At 43.4% G+C, this 15,059-nt stretch overlaps 1 protein-coding gene across 4 annotated transcripts in view; it reads left to right on the forward strand.

Annotated features, from left to right (window-relative positions):
- CRTC1 (CREB regulated transcription coactivator 1) overlaps positions 1 to 15,059 on the forward strand; it is a 364,358-nt gene that overhangs the window by 255,451 nt on the left and 93,848 nt on the right. For 2 of the 4 annotated variants that reach the window (XM_086947029.1, XM_086947031.1), the window contains exons 6-8: positions 1,824 to 1,909; positions 5,912 to 5,947; positions 12,031 to 12,074. In XM_086947029.1, the coding sequence (XP_086803155.1) occupies positions 1,824 to 1,909; positions 5,912 to 5,947; positions 12,031 to 12,074 (166 nt within the window). The remainder of the gene's footprint in view (positions 1 to 1,823; positions 1,910 to 5,911; positions 5,948 to 12,030; positions 12,075 to 15,059) is intronic. The other 2 variants (XM_086947032.1, XM_086947030.1) reach the window with 1 other exon arrangement.

Here is a 15,059-nt window from a genome sequence, read left to right on the forward strand (position 1 = left end):
AGTCAAGTATGCAAGAAATAACCTTTTTAGCCGCAAGGCAAGGACTGTATGCAACATTTAATTTTGTGAGGGAATTATCAAAATCCTTCTGCACCTACTGACTTTCCAGCCATGTCGTTTAGGGTAATCCAGTTCAGTGAAGGACAAGTTCAGGAAGAAGGCTATTGAAGCAGGAAATTAATTTGATTTATTTCCTAAAGACCTTGCGGTCCTTCCTTTTTACTTGAGCGCAATGGAGAGATGGTTGGTATTTTGAGCATACAGATGCTGTCAATATATTAGGACAGTATAATGAAGAGTGTAGAAGAAATGAAGGCGTTTGATTGACTAGAAGGGTGGTGAGTGAGGGCTTTTCAAGAAATCCCTAAGTGACTTTCTCATAGGTTGATTTCATATCCTTCTTCTCAATCCTGTGCTTTGTTCAAATTTCCCTCTGATGACACTCTTTTGTTGTTTATAATAAGTTTGATTGACTAGGTCATGTTAATTGATGGTTGTGCACCCAAGACGTCCTAGCACTGATCTGACTTCAGACAGTCCAAATAACATCCCAGGCCTCCTTACCTGAATCCGGAGGAAGGAAGTCGGTTTCATTGTTGGTTTTTCCTTCTGTGTTTATTGTGTGTCGTATTTTTTTCCACGAGTGATTGAAAGGAACGTATTCAAAGTATTTATAGGTTTTGGCCTGTGTCCATCTGTTCACAAGGTAGGCAGATACTTCTGCTTTAGTGGAAGGAGCTTGTATGTCAGCCGCATTGTACCTCCTGTAAGTAGCCTTGTGGTGATGTTTTCACAGTGGATCAAGGTATTCATCTGAAATTTGCATTGGGAGATGGACAACATTAGATGATTTTGTTGATCAATACAGTTGCCAACCTGGCGGGATGGTGGAAGTGTCCCTGCGTTCTCTTTCCACACTGCGATGCTGATCACTGACCTGCAGTACTAGCTTCTGTGGCAGCAGAAAAAACAAATCTAGAGTAAAAACCCAACCTCCCACTATTACCTGTGTGTCCTCCAACTATAGTCAGTGGGCCGTGGCATTGGATTACTTTCGGTTTAACAAACAAGGCCTAGTAAGAAACAGAGTGCATACACTATCAACTGGCACATGATTTCAATAAAAACTGTAAAACTGACTCGAAGTCCATACCTTGAAGGTTTTTGTTTTCTGCAGGCTTTGCAGAGATATGTACAAGGAACCTGACGAGACAAATGAGTTTTAGAAAAGTTAACACTGTTAGAGATTAACATACTTTTATATTTGTGTCCGTAATCTGAGCCATGGTGTGCTGTACATAAAAAATTCGTGTGTAGTGGCCTGTGGTAGCTTTACCGGGCATGCATACCAGGCTTTGGTGAAGAGTGAGTGAATTGAGAACATCCTATTGTGGCGGTATTAGTACGAATTCTTTACAATTAGCTCTTTGTGTTACACATATTCCCAGTTGTAATCCTAGAGGTAAAGTAATTTGCTCAGAATCAGCAATGTTTTTTCCCCAAAGCTGTTGTTAAAACTCTGGAGGCCTTTTTTAAGACCAGCATCATATTTGCTAGGCCACCTTTCTCCTTTGCAATCTTATTTATTTTCTCGATTAATAACTTCATTTAGAATGCTCTACTATTTCACACATTTGAAATGCAACGTTGCCTGGGATATACATAGTCCTTAATGTGATCAAACTCGCCAGTTTGCTTAGTTAATTTGTGATATGCACATGTTGTAGTGCATTGCATGTTATGAGGAGATTTGCAAAACATTTTCTAATGTAATTCAAACATGTTTCAAAAATAATGTATATGAATCTTAATTGCTTTTTTAGTTTTGTTACTGTCGCTGCCAGGAATGGATGAGACCTCATCAGAAGCAGACAAAAATATGAATAAACAAGGATGGGACGCTAAAAAGGTATTTTTTCCCTAGCTTTCTATGTTGTATCTGGCTTGATAAGAAGTGTGTGTGTCTGTACATTTGTGAGTGTGTGACTGCTCCTGTTACCCCACCCCTCTACATTTCCTCTGACCTCGTCCTCAAAGATCTCTATATGTTCTCCCTGCAACCGAGGTAACCTGTAACTGATGTAATTTTGGAACAAAAAGGATGCCCTGTAAAGCGCTTTGATACCTTCGGGTCTAAGCTATTTTAATCCTGAAATCTGAGACCTGAGCAACATGGCTGATACCCGTTGGAGCTGCTAGACAGCTAATAAGGAGATTGGCCCTGGTTTCCCCCTCGACCTTCACCTACCCAGCCGGACATTGGGCACAGTTCTTTCTTGTCTCCCTGCTATGGCTCCTTCCTCCCCTCCTTTCCTTCGAATTCTTTCAACGTTTCTTTACTGTACCTTACTACGTTACTACGCTATGATAACTGATTTAGCTTGTAGCGCAAAGTCCCTCTGGTAAAGCGCTCTGATACCTCCAGGTCTAGGCAGCGCTATAGAACATTTTCAAATCAAATAAACTCATAACTGGTTCCCCTGTTTCGCTGAGACCTGAGCAACATGGCTGATATCCAGTGGAGCTGCTACACATCTACTGAGGAGTTGGGCCCTGGTTTCCCCCTGACAGTCACCTACCCAGCCGAACATTGGGCACAGTTCCTCCTCGTCTGCCTGCTAAAGACTCCTTCCTTCCCTCCTACGAATTCTTGCAACATTATTTTTGGGTACTGTACCTTTCTATGCTCTTGTAACTGATGTAGCTTTTAACGTAATGATCCTAAATGTAAAGTGCTCTGATACTCTTTTGGGTCGTTTGTGCTATATGAAACTTAATAAAATGAAAAGAAAATGAATAAATAAGAACATGTAACCATGTGGTACTGTCACATAATGCAAACCCTAGTGACTGTTTCTTCCACAGTGTGAGAAAGTGCCTCTTTTTTTCATAGTTAGCTCCCACTTTTGCCTTGTTTTGATGTGGTATCAATTGTAGTGCACAGAGTCCCCACAAATCAGTTCCCGTGTGCCAGTGCTTCTTCCCTAAAAAGAAATCCTCAATTGGTACTTCTTCCTCCTGTAAGTCTCTAGTAAGTGGTACCCTGAGTGCCTAGCCCTGGGAGCCTCACTGGTACCGTTCCACTGCCCTTGCAGCTTGCATGCCCCAGTGAGGGAGAAAACGACAATGTCAATATGGCTCCCCGCCTGGGTGCCATGCCAGCCAGCACTGCCTGAAGGCATAGGTATGTCACCCCTCTAGCAGGCCTCAGAGCTCTAAGACAGGGTGTTCTATTTCATAGGTGAGGGCATATCTGCAAGAGTAGATATACCCCTACAATAGTGGGGTCCATTTCTCAATATTGTAAGTGCAAGAGAAGCCATAGAGAGTACATGGGCTGGAAAGTCAAAAACTCGAGTTCCACAGCACCATGATGGCTTCACTGAAAACAGGAGTTTTTGGTACCAAACTACTCCTTTCAATTAATCCATACTGATGCTAGTGTGGGATCTATTGTACCTTGTACCCAGAGGGCACCTCAGAGGTGCCCCTTGAAAACCTACCATTCCTGGTGTGGTCTCTGACCGGCTGTAGGCAGCCAGCCACCACCAGACATGTTTCTGGACTCTTGGGTAGAGAGCCCCTGCTTTCTGGGACCAGAAACAAAACACACCCTGGGCAGAGGTATCACACCTCCTCCCCCAGGATGGGCCAGTGCTCGAAGAGCGAAGCTTCAAAGGCTCGCCGCCTTTGTAATGCAACTCCCAGTCTCTGCTGCTAGCAGCATATGGCAGCCCCTGGTTTACACCCCCACTTAGGGCGGGACAACCAGTGGGAAAACTCAGAGGAGGTATGATCACCTCTGCCAACTACACCACTAAGGTGGGGGAGGCAAAGTGAAGCAGATCTTTCAGTCCCCGCCATCTTGAAAATGGGGAGACCCCGCCAATCAGGACTTGGTCTATGCCAGTTCCCACAGGAGAGTGGCATAATATAAGGTATAGTTACCCTAGGTAAGGTGTCCATTGGTCCTACCTACTACTTCCTTAAAATGGTTCCTAAATTTAGTATTTAGGTGGCTCCCCCAGACCTAGAAACTAGATCTGCGATGACCTAAGAAGCAAGAATACAATCCTGCAGAGAAGACTGAAGACGTCAACTCCCTTGGCCCCAGCCTTACCAGCATTTCTCCAGCTTCTGCAAACCTGCTACTTGTCTTGCAGCCAGCGACGTCTGAAAACCCTGGGAGGACTGCTGCCTTTGAATAAGACGCCAATCTCCTGTGGATAGCGGACCTGTATGGAAGAAACTGACTACAAGGACTCCGGGTCCAGCTCAAACCGTGAAACCTGCCCACTCTGCATCCGATGCCCACAGGCCGAGTCTGTATGGCTCACCTCTGCAGTGAAGTCTCCCCAGCGATCCTGACATCGTGTTCAGCGTTGGCTGCCCTCTTGATCTCCACGGCGGCGCCTGCAGTATGAATCCAGAGGCTCCACCTGACCGACAACGGTAAGAAGACTCTGACCTTGAAATGCACTTCTGCACCTGAAGCCCCTGGGCCTTGGTGAGTGGAACAAATAGTGGCCACACGACCCCCTACATCTCTACCTAACTTGACTGTCATTAGTCTTACTCCTTCGACCTCCAGTGCAACACCTGCAGCCTGTTTGCCAAAAGAAGAATCGCCATAGAAAAGCATTTGTTGCCCGAAGCTGATCTTCTACCTTGCACGTGGCCACCCCGTGCCACTGGTGCTGTTTGTTTGGTGCTGCTTTGTAGCCCCCTTGTCCTACTCCTAACCCCCAAAGCTTGGCCCTGCAGCCAATCTACTTACCTGCAAGCAGTGTGGCTCCAGGCACCCCAGTCTCCATTGAAAAGCATTGGGCCAAACTCTGATTTTGACCTCTGCACCCGGCTGCCACTGTGCCGCTGGTAGTGCAGTTTTGATACTCGCCTGATCCTTGCCGACTTTTTGGTGCATAAGACTGGAATTATAAGTGCATTAGTTACTTGTTTAACAGCGATATTGTTTTCGCCATGGGAAAACATTGAACTATGTTGAAAAGCTTCTAAGTGTCGATTTTACAAAGTGAAAAGTATTTTTATTTAAAAAATATACTTACCTTATTACGAAGATCTTGGTCTTAAAATAAAGTACAAAGTATTGTTTTCTAAAATTGGTTTGGATCTCCTTCTTGAGTAGTGTGTCCATTATTGATCACGGTTGTGCAATAACTGTCTTACACTCCTGTATTAGGCCTGAGGCTGCTCGCCCACTCTTACCACTAATAAAGCACTTTAGGTTTTACGTTAAGCTCCATTACTCTTTTGGGGAACCCCTGAACTCTGTGCACAGTTCAACCAACTAGTGGTAATACCATATGCAGAGCCAGCTTCCTGCACACAGCCAACTTTTACCATCATGGATTTCCCTTGGTAGAGAAACTAAATCTGTGAACAATAGTAAAACATATTCTCCTGTGGGGATTCCATACTTATGTTTCTTTTGTTATAAAACTCCATCCGATCTTGCTGATTGTCCAATAATCATGACTTAGCGACTGAAATGGAAACATGTTTTAACCTTAGTGAAGGATTCCATTGCTAGAGCACAGTGTTTCAGTATCTTGACAACAATGTTATGTCATGTTAACAAGTTCATTTGGATACTTTAGATCTCCTGCTCAGTACCATTTTATCAGTCGTGACAAAGAATCATAAAATGTTATAGTGTGCCGTTTGCTTTCCTGTTTTTAGTGATGTACAGGCAGCATGATGTTGGTCACGCTGACATTCATTTAAGAAACTGTACTTGTGAATTAAGCCTCTAATTTGTATGTTTTGTCTCTGATTTTTTTGGTCTGTGCTAGCCAAGACCTTTTGATTTTACTAAAATTATAAATCTAATGTTCTTAAGAGACTTTCAGTCAGCTTTCTTTATGCTTTTGTCTGTTTTTGTCATTCACAGTTTTCATCCGCCCACTACAGCATGCAGCACAGGGTGGTAGGTCAGCCCATTTCAGCCATTTGCTAACTTCACTCATAATAGGAGCAGCGCTTTCTGGTTCTATGGTTGAAGCAGATATCTGCTCATGCATTCTTTTTAGATATTGAAACCATGCTTAAGATGGAGGTTTCCTTGTGAGACGGGTCTACAACGGTGTACCAATTGTAACTTATTAATTGATTCATGAAACTTATAAAATACTTTTTACATAAAATACTCTAATGGACCTGTTTATCAACCAGAAATTGGAGCTCATAATAGAATAAGCTAACCCTTTCATATCAAAAGACATCAGGAGTCAGGAACATCATTCAGATGCTTACTACTTAACTGTAAGGCACAAATGAAATGTAGAGTCCCTAGATAACAGAGAGCCTAAGGGACACAGGAGAAGATTTTTTTGTGGTGAACGCTGATTATTAAATGTAACAGATAATTAAACAAGAAGAATCCTACTTCCAGTGTGCACCTCAAGGATGGGGGACACTCAGTGTTGTGTAAAATACCCCTCACACACCAACAGGCCCCTTGGTGTCATGCTACATCATTGGGGTCTTCGCACCCCGCTAGAGGGATGCGGCACGCTGCGACCTGCGACTACGCGGGAGCGTTGACAAGGTTGACTATGTGTGGTGTGTGTAAAGTGCAAGTGAGGGGATACATGTGAGTGAAGGGTGTAGTGAAAAATTAGAAAGTACCTGGCTAGTGGGTGGTGTGAAAAAACGTTATTCAGGACCCCTAGCTGGTGCTATTAAAAGGTGTGCAAAAAAGGCGAGGTCAGTTGTCTTAATTAGGGACAATACCTCTGGTGTGCCTCGACATGCTTCAGAACTGGTGTGCCTTCTTCAGGACGGGGCACAACTTCCCAACCCTACTCACGTATTTCTATAAAAAAGTGTTTTCTTAAAATCTTTTTACTGAAAAGTGAAAACAATCTCACGGAGGCTAACAATGTGCCTACAGCGGTATTATAGGTTCATGCAATTGCATGCCTCATAGTCACTGTTGTATATTGCATCATGAGCATATCCAGAACATCAAGGTAGGTAGGTGGATCCACAATGAAATCCGCCTAAATTGGCCTCCTTCTACCACCCTGTGATCCGCCTAAATTGGCCTCCTTCTACCACCCTGTGCTGCGGAGCAGCACAGGGTGGTAGAAGGAGGCCAATTTAGGCGGATTTCATTGTGGATCCACCTACCTACCTTTCACACCATCCACCAGCCAGGTACTTTTTAATTTTTCACTACACCCTTCACTCACATGTATCCCCTCACTTGCGCTTAACACACACCACACATAGTCAACCTTGTCAACGCTCCCGCGTAGTCGCAGGTCGCAGCGTGCCGCATCCCTCTAGCGGGGTGCGAAGACCCCGATGATGAAGCATGACACCAAGGGGCCTGTTGGTGTGTGAGGGGTATTTTACACAAGACTGAGTGTCCCCCATCCTTGAGGTGCACACTGGAAGTAGGATTCTTCTTGTTTAATTATCAGTGCCTGTGGAGTAGGAATACTATCTTTTTACTCTACCTCCCCTCGTTGTTAATTTCAGTTATTAAATGTAACATACATGAGTCGTGCTTGTTAGTGGTGTAAATATATGAAAGCACCTCCAAGCCATACAACCCACCTTCAACATAAATCTTAACCTCCCGATCGAAAGTCAGTTAAATTGATCCTGCACTAATCCACCCTCAGCTACAGGCCAAGGGAACTGCAGCATTCTGAACCATTGCGCGCCTAAGAACATAGCAATAGGGGGGGGGGGGGACTACATCGGAGTAAGTTTTGTTCATCAAGCCTGGAACTTTTAAAGCTGCAAGGACCAGTTCATTCACCTAAAACCCAGAAAGTGGTTTTTGATAAGGCACATTTTCCAAAATTACTTAATTGAAACTGAGCAGTGACTATATCTGGAAGTTGGTAATCATTCCTAAAAACCTGTGGTGCCTCATGAAGCCAGAGGATATGTCAAGAGCCTGTACCCTAATAGTCGTTGTGGATGGTTGGACTTATCTAAAAAAGAACCTCCCTGTGTGGGGCTGCACAACTGCCCTCACCATGCTTGAAGATTTTTCTGTGTACAATGTTCCAGCACATGGCATGTAACTCCATATGCAATGCATTATTCATCTGTGCATGACCCGACACAGACCTTGTTAGCCCTGTTTGCTTTGTATAATAGTCGATAAATGTATATAGCCATGCGCATGGTGGCTTGGTATGTATCCTCTCCACCACCTTTTTCAGTGTATGAAAAACTTTCAATAAAGTGTTATTTAAAAAGATATTTAGCTTAGAAAGCACAGTATGCATGACTAAAATAGATGTTCACAGTCAAGTTCTATTCATTGATATAATTGTTGCTCGAGGACTCCAAATCTTCAGTAGTCTAATATACAAGACTTCGGTCACATTTGATATTCAGTTGCTTCTTTATTACACCTACACTTTAGCCAACATGTGTTTTGTCTTCTTACCTAAAAGAAACATATAACATGTACCAAAGTTACCATCATAATCAGCTACCCAATGTCGTGAAAACGTACTCACAACAAAAAACAGTCACCCGAACATTCAAGTTAAAGGGCCATCCACAGAGATGCATTTGCAATTATTACTTGCGAAAGTTACTACAAAAGGGTACCCATTTGTTCAGTAATTGAGTAAGAGAAACATAAGAGACTCCGAAAATGTCACAACAAACAGGTGTTCTTATGTGCATCCAAAATAAGACGACACCCCAAACTGAAGTATAAGAAACCTAGAGAGCCTGTGGGCATGCTTCACAATGTATAATATACAGTTTAGCTGTGAAAATACTACCCGCCTTTAAAGTATCTAGGTGGTTCAAATCCCGATCAATACCATTCAAAATCCACACTCATAACCCATGTTTCATTGAAATTATATTCAATCCTATGAAAATAACTAAATATATTCACACTCAAACCAACATTCCTCAAATAATGTAGGTGCTCTTGCTAACACACTGTCTACGTAGTATACAAGTACCATGTTGGACACTCGCCTAAAACAAGTAATTCACTTGTTCCATGTGTTTAAATGTCTGTGGTGTGCACGTCACTTCAGGGCTACAACAAAACACTAGTATTCCAGTTAAAATATAGTAACCTAAACAAGGTTCCTCAAAGTAATTCCAGCAGCAAATTCAATCCCTTATCCATATCGATAATATCTGAACTGAGACAGTTTGCCTCGTAGTACCGTGTAAATGTGGCATACTGCACAGGCGCCTTCTTAAGTCAATCAATCAGGGGTTTATAAAGCACTGTTGTGTACCATTTTAGGACCCTATTGTAATTTTCCCGATTCATGCCCTTATATAGGCATAAAACACCATATCCTTATATAGGCATAGAAATCATAACCATATTTGGTCTTAGCTCATGCAGTCCAAATACGGCATGGATACTTCCACAAGTTCTGAAAATCTACAACGATTTCTTGGAAAACTCGGCTTCAGCCGCCAGGGACTTCCCCTTGCTCAAGAACTGACTTGTCCAAGAACTCATGGAGTTTTCAAAGAACTGAGACTCTTTTATGACGTTATTATGTCCACCTTTACGTCAAACTCTGCAACTTCAAGGTATAAATATGCCCACACTTGCCTTAGCAAACACACAGTGGTTTGGAGCAGTTTGACTACCTACTTGCCCGACGCATCCTGCTACTGCAAGTGCCGAAGGAAGCCGACCCTCCAACAGACGCACTGAGAGAGACGCTGCCTTTTCTCCTGCAGAGAAATCCAGCTCCAGTGTTTCCAAGCTCCCCTTGTGGGGTGTTGGGAAATCGAGTCCTGAGCCTGACCTTCTTCATTCCAAATCATCGTACGGAGCTGATTAGACACTAAGAGAAATCTTGGACAGATTCTTGGCAAAAGAATACTATATTTATTCTACACCTCACTTACTACTTCCCTCGTACTAAGCTTAGGTTAGGTACATCGGGGTAGGCGTATTTTACAAGCACCAGTTGAGTACTTTTAGCCTCTGTTATTTATGTATGTATTTATTTATGGTTTAGGAACCATACAATGCTCTTACAGTATTTTATTTTACTCTTTCTACTGTATGCATTATAATTTGCAACCAGTTTTACGATTATAGCAGTTCATTTCTTATGCTTGAGAAAGAAGACTGTTCAATAATTCCTTGTATTGAAAACACCTGTCTATCTATTTTCTCGGCACCTCTGGTGAAACGAAGCATGCACGAATGACTGAGTAAAATATATATCTATTGCTTTCACGACTCTGAAGATCAGTTTTATCTTGGGGAAACAAAGTTGTCATGTTTATGTGGTTGTCAGAAACTAATCCCTTCTTTTTTATTCAAGAAAGTTTCTAGTGACCTCTGAGCTAGCTGGCACTCACAAATTAAGTCTAGTATATTCGATAGAGACTTAGTCGACCTAAGTCCTACATCACATCTATAGGATATATTATTCCAATGCGCAGAGCCTATTGGGAATATAGGAACTACACTACAGCACACTACTCACCTGTGAGGCTCTTAAGGTGCTGGGGGGGGAGGCTCCGGATCAGTCGAAGAGCCAGGTCTGGAGGTCCTTCCTGAACGTGTGCACGGTCTGGGAGCATCTAATGTTCAGCGGGAGCTCGTTCCAGGTCTTGGCTGCGATGTATGAGAAGGCTCGTCCTCCGGTTTTATTTCGGCGGATGCGGGGAACCTCTGCCAGGTTGAGGTCGGCGGAGCGGAGGTTTCTCTTGGGTGCGTGGAAGGAGACTCTCGTTGAGGTATTTGGTTCCGATGTTGTTGAGGGCTTTGTAGGCATGGGTGAGGAGCTTGAAAAAGACTCTTCTCGACGGGGAGCCAGTGAAGGCTGCGCAGGGATTGGGTTATGTGCTTGTGCCGTGGAGTTCCGTGTAAGAGTCTGGCTGCGGCGTTCTGGATGGTTTGGTGTCAGTGTAGGAGAGTTTTGTTGATTCCGGCATAGAGGGTGTTGCCGTAGTAGTCTTCTGGTCATGAGTGCATGGGTGACGGTCCTTCTGAAGTTGGAGGGGGATCCAAATGAAGGTCTTACGGAGGATCCGAAGGCAGTTGAAACTGGTGGATGCAACAACGTTGATCTGGTGGTTCATGCAGGGGAAGGAGTTGAGGAGGATGGCAAGGTTTCGGGTGTGTTTGGTGGGGGTGGGTGGGTAAATCATTGTTAAATACCCAACATTAGATGACGGACCAACTGTTACTAGTCTGACGTCACTTCAAACTGAAATAGTGAAAGGACTATCTCAGAACCAAAAAACCTACATTATTTTTGCCATCTTTTGTCCTGAGCTACCATACTTTGTGAATTTGTCTATTCATTGATAACCTTTCAACAATAATGGAATAAATGGATGGAATAAAATTGAGATAAATTTAGTAATGATTATGACCCTCTTTTTCTTTTTGTTTGAAAGTAGTGTAGATAGAGGCAACCCCCTAGAGAAAAAAAGCATTAAAGATAAAGCAATTCTAATGGTATGAAGACGTAGACATGGCAATTTTGATATTGATCTCCAGGCCTTTTTTATATTTCCATAGTATCATACTCCCACTTTGTTGCTGCCGGTACCCTTGTTTTTTATTAGTTGGACATGTTGGGAGTTGATTTCATATCTGAATGTCATGAGGTGTAACAACCACTTGGAAGATTAAAGCAAACTCTTGATAGATAGAACTATGACGGTACACTGAAGCAAATTAATTGGTTTCCTTAATGATTGTATTTAACGAACTGTTGTCATAACTAACATTTTCAGTGATTTAGTCACACTTTTAAGACTGCTAATGAAGTAATTTGTTTCTGTGAAACAGCAACCTTAGTATAAATATTGATATAAAAACATTATTTTATGCGTGTTTCATCTTGTTGCCCATGTCTCATCTTAGCTTTGGAAGGAAAACGGAATTCTTAATTCTGAGCATGTGTATGGTCTCTGCTGAAGAGATAAAAATCGCTGCGGCTGAATTTTGTAATGTTAAAAGCTAATGTTAATGTATGATGGATTTTAAAAATGTGTAATTCACAAACTTTCTCTCTATTGTTATAGACTGGGACTTCAAGGCCAAAATCATGTGAGGTCCCTGGAATCAGGTATTGTTTAGATTTATGGATGTACTGCGAAATATGCCATTATATCCAATAAGATGCAAAAAAGATAAACTCAAGAATAGTGTGATTTAGTCAGTCCTCTAATTGAGACAGTTGTTGCAGGTTGGGCGGTCTGGTTGTTGTTTTTGGAGACCAGCACTTTAGTGAGCAAAACGCTGGGCTTTGGCACTAATTGCTTTTCTAATTAAGCTCTGAATCTAGCATATACTTTAGTTATTGAGCACCCAAAGTATATTATTAGTATTCTTTATGGACATAGTAATTAAAAGGTGTGTGTGTGTGTGTGTATGTGTGTGTAAAATATGTAGATACATATTCTCCTGCATTTGATCCGCACATAACCTAAATCAAATGCCCAGATCATGCCACTTAGTGGTTTAAAATACTGATTTCTTAGGCACTGGGTTTGTGATCTCATACTGCAATTCACGAACAAACGTCATAAGAATGTAATTGGTCATGTCTGCCATGTTCACGCTAAAAGTATGAACATCCTGACACTCCTCTTTCCCAGATGGATGACTTTAATTCTCGTTCATGGGACCTTATTGCGGATGTGTGACTGTCTGCGCCACAGCCTGCCTTACTATATTGATGCAGAGAGGAGGAAAAGGCTGGGTCCTGTCTCTGACCGGCTTGGACCACTCTTATGAACCAAACAAAAGAAAGTGCCGGACAGTATGAATGAATACAAACAAATGCACACCTAGTATAATTAATTGCTAGGCGGACAAACCATTTGTGATTGATCACTTGTATTTTATGTCCGGCACTTTCTTTTACTATATTGATGTCAACATAAGCTAGACTAGTTTTGCTTAAGTAAACTTGCAGAATGCTAAAATTATACTTTTAAGGCACGTTTAAGAATTTAATTCCCTTGTGGTTTGATCCATGAACTGATTTAATTTCTTATCAACACACGCAAAACAATCACAACATTATGCGGTCAGGAACTAGTCATATCTGCTGTCAAAGGTTCCAGCAATGTAGAATTTCAAAGTAATTCTCTCTGTCAAATGTTGGAATTGTTTAACATCTGTGAATGGTCATGGCCGCATTTTAGAACAGTGCCACTTTCAGATGTATGTGTGTTGGACCTGCGATGGGCAAGCCCAGCACAAAGGGGGTAGCTTGGCTCAAGTGTCAAGGCAAGTGAAGGCTATCGTGTTAAGCCGGCTTCGACCCAATAATATCTCCTTGAAAAACCACCAAAAGGAAGGACACCACTGTTGTAGAAAAATACGATTCCTTTATGTAAAAATTCTCTGTTGTGAATGGGGATCAATTAGGAAAGCACAATTACATTTCTTTTGGGTCACAATTTGCTGGGTTTCGATTTTGGAATCGATTCAATAAATAAGCTTAGGAGTACAGTTCATCAATAAATAGATTAAATATCAGGAATAAATATTGTCAATAAATAGAATAAATATTGGGAATAAATATCTTCAATAAATAGCATAAATAGCACTGTCTGTGTAGCAGAGTAAATACTGGTTCAGTTCAAGAACATCTACAGATTCATTCTGGTATCGCTGCCACCAATTAAATACTTCAGGAACACTACATTTGCAAATACATTTCAGGTTGGAAAGATTACTCTTACAGTTTATGACGATTTCACCATTAGTGTACACAGGCTTCTCTGGGCATAACAGGGAGTGCTGGGATTCTTTAAGAATCACACGGGGGTTATGCGCGTATATCTAAAAGGCAAGGAAAGACAGTGAACACTTCATTTACACTCGCCTGCCACCGGGTTGAGATATCTGTTTGCCGGTGGGGGTCTAAGCGCCCTAGGGGTTTCTGTCCCCGCTAGCACTCAGGCGGCACCAGTTCCAAGTCTTTAGACTGCCGAACGGGGCTGCCGAAGAGATCACACAGTCTTTGCGCTCAGTCAAATAAATGCCGGTTCACAGTTCCTTTATAACGGCGCTTCCCACCTGAAGAAACGGGCCCACCTCACATCGGCTGCAATCGAAAAGCGATTCAGTCGGGTTCAGCACTCCTCTCGCCAGCGACAGGTTCTCAGGGGCTCCACGGACCTCCCTCCGACTTCCTCAAACATGGATGGTTCCCGCCCACAGCTACAGCCGCCGATCCACTGGGGAGGGGCAGAGACAGTAGTCCTGCCCAACGAAGGCCGGCCTTTCCCCGCCCCGGCGCACCACCTCACCTCAGTCTGCGCAGGAAGCACTCTACGCTGGTGGAGCTCGGAGACGTCCGAGCTCCTCGCTGGAGGCGCCTGTCACACAAGGGGCACAGAAGACGCTCGTGGTCGCGGCGAACTTGCTCTCGCCTCGCGACCCGAGTCAGTCGTAATTCGCCACCGGGGGGGGGGGGCGGGGAGGCACACGAAAAATCAGTCTCTTGGGGGTGACGAGGCACTCGCTGGGCAGGCGCTGTAGGCGCGAGGTCACCGCACACACAGCTGACTGGAACGCCAGTCAGGATCCACGCCAGTGACTCTTGCTTGCTCTACTGCCACACTACCAGCCGCCTCAGGGGTCAACAGGGCAGGTGTCAATCTGGTGTCAAGTCTGGAATCTCCTTCTTCACCTAGATCTGGAACATCATTATCCTATCTAGTCTTTTGGTCATCTAAAATGGCCGCCAGGGACTGGACCTTATATAGCCAGTGCCCTGAGGTGCTGGCTCGTGCCAGTAGGTTCTAGAACCTTCTTTGGGTTAGGCCAATGACATGGCACTACTGGGGTATTTGGGTCTCTAACAGCCACCATACTGGGGTTCTAAAGCAGCCATTTTGTGTACCTGAGGGAAATAGAGTAATTCCTGTCAGGAATGCGCACCAAGTAAAAGGGCGCCAAAACCTTGAAAGGTCAGGGTTCATGGAGGCTCCACAGGGAGTCACTCTCATGAGGAAAATGGATGGCCACCATTTTGAGGTCATTCATACAGGTTGCCAATCCCAGTCTGTAATGTCACAGGTTTCGCCAGGTGTCT

Source organism: Lissotriton vulgaris, chromosome 12 (genome assembly GCF_964263255.1).
Source record: "Lissotriton vulgaris chromosome 12, aLisVul1.2, whole genome shotgun sequence".
Lineage (NCBI taxonomy): Eukaryota > Metazoa > Chordata > Amphibia > Caudata > Salamandridae > Lissotriton > Lissotriton vulgaris.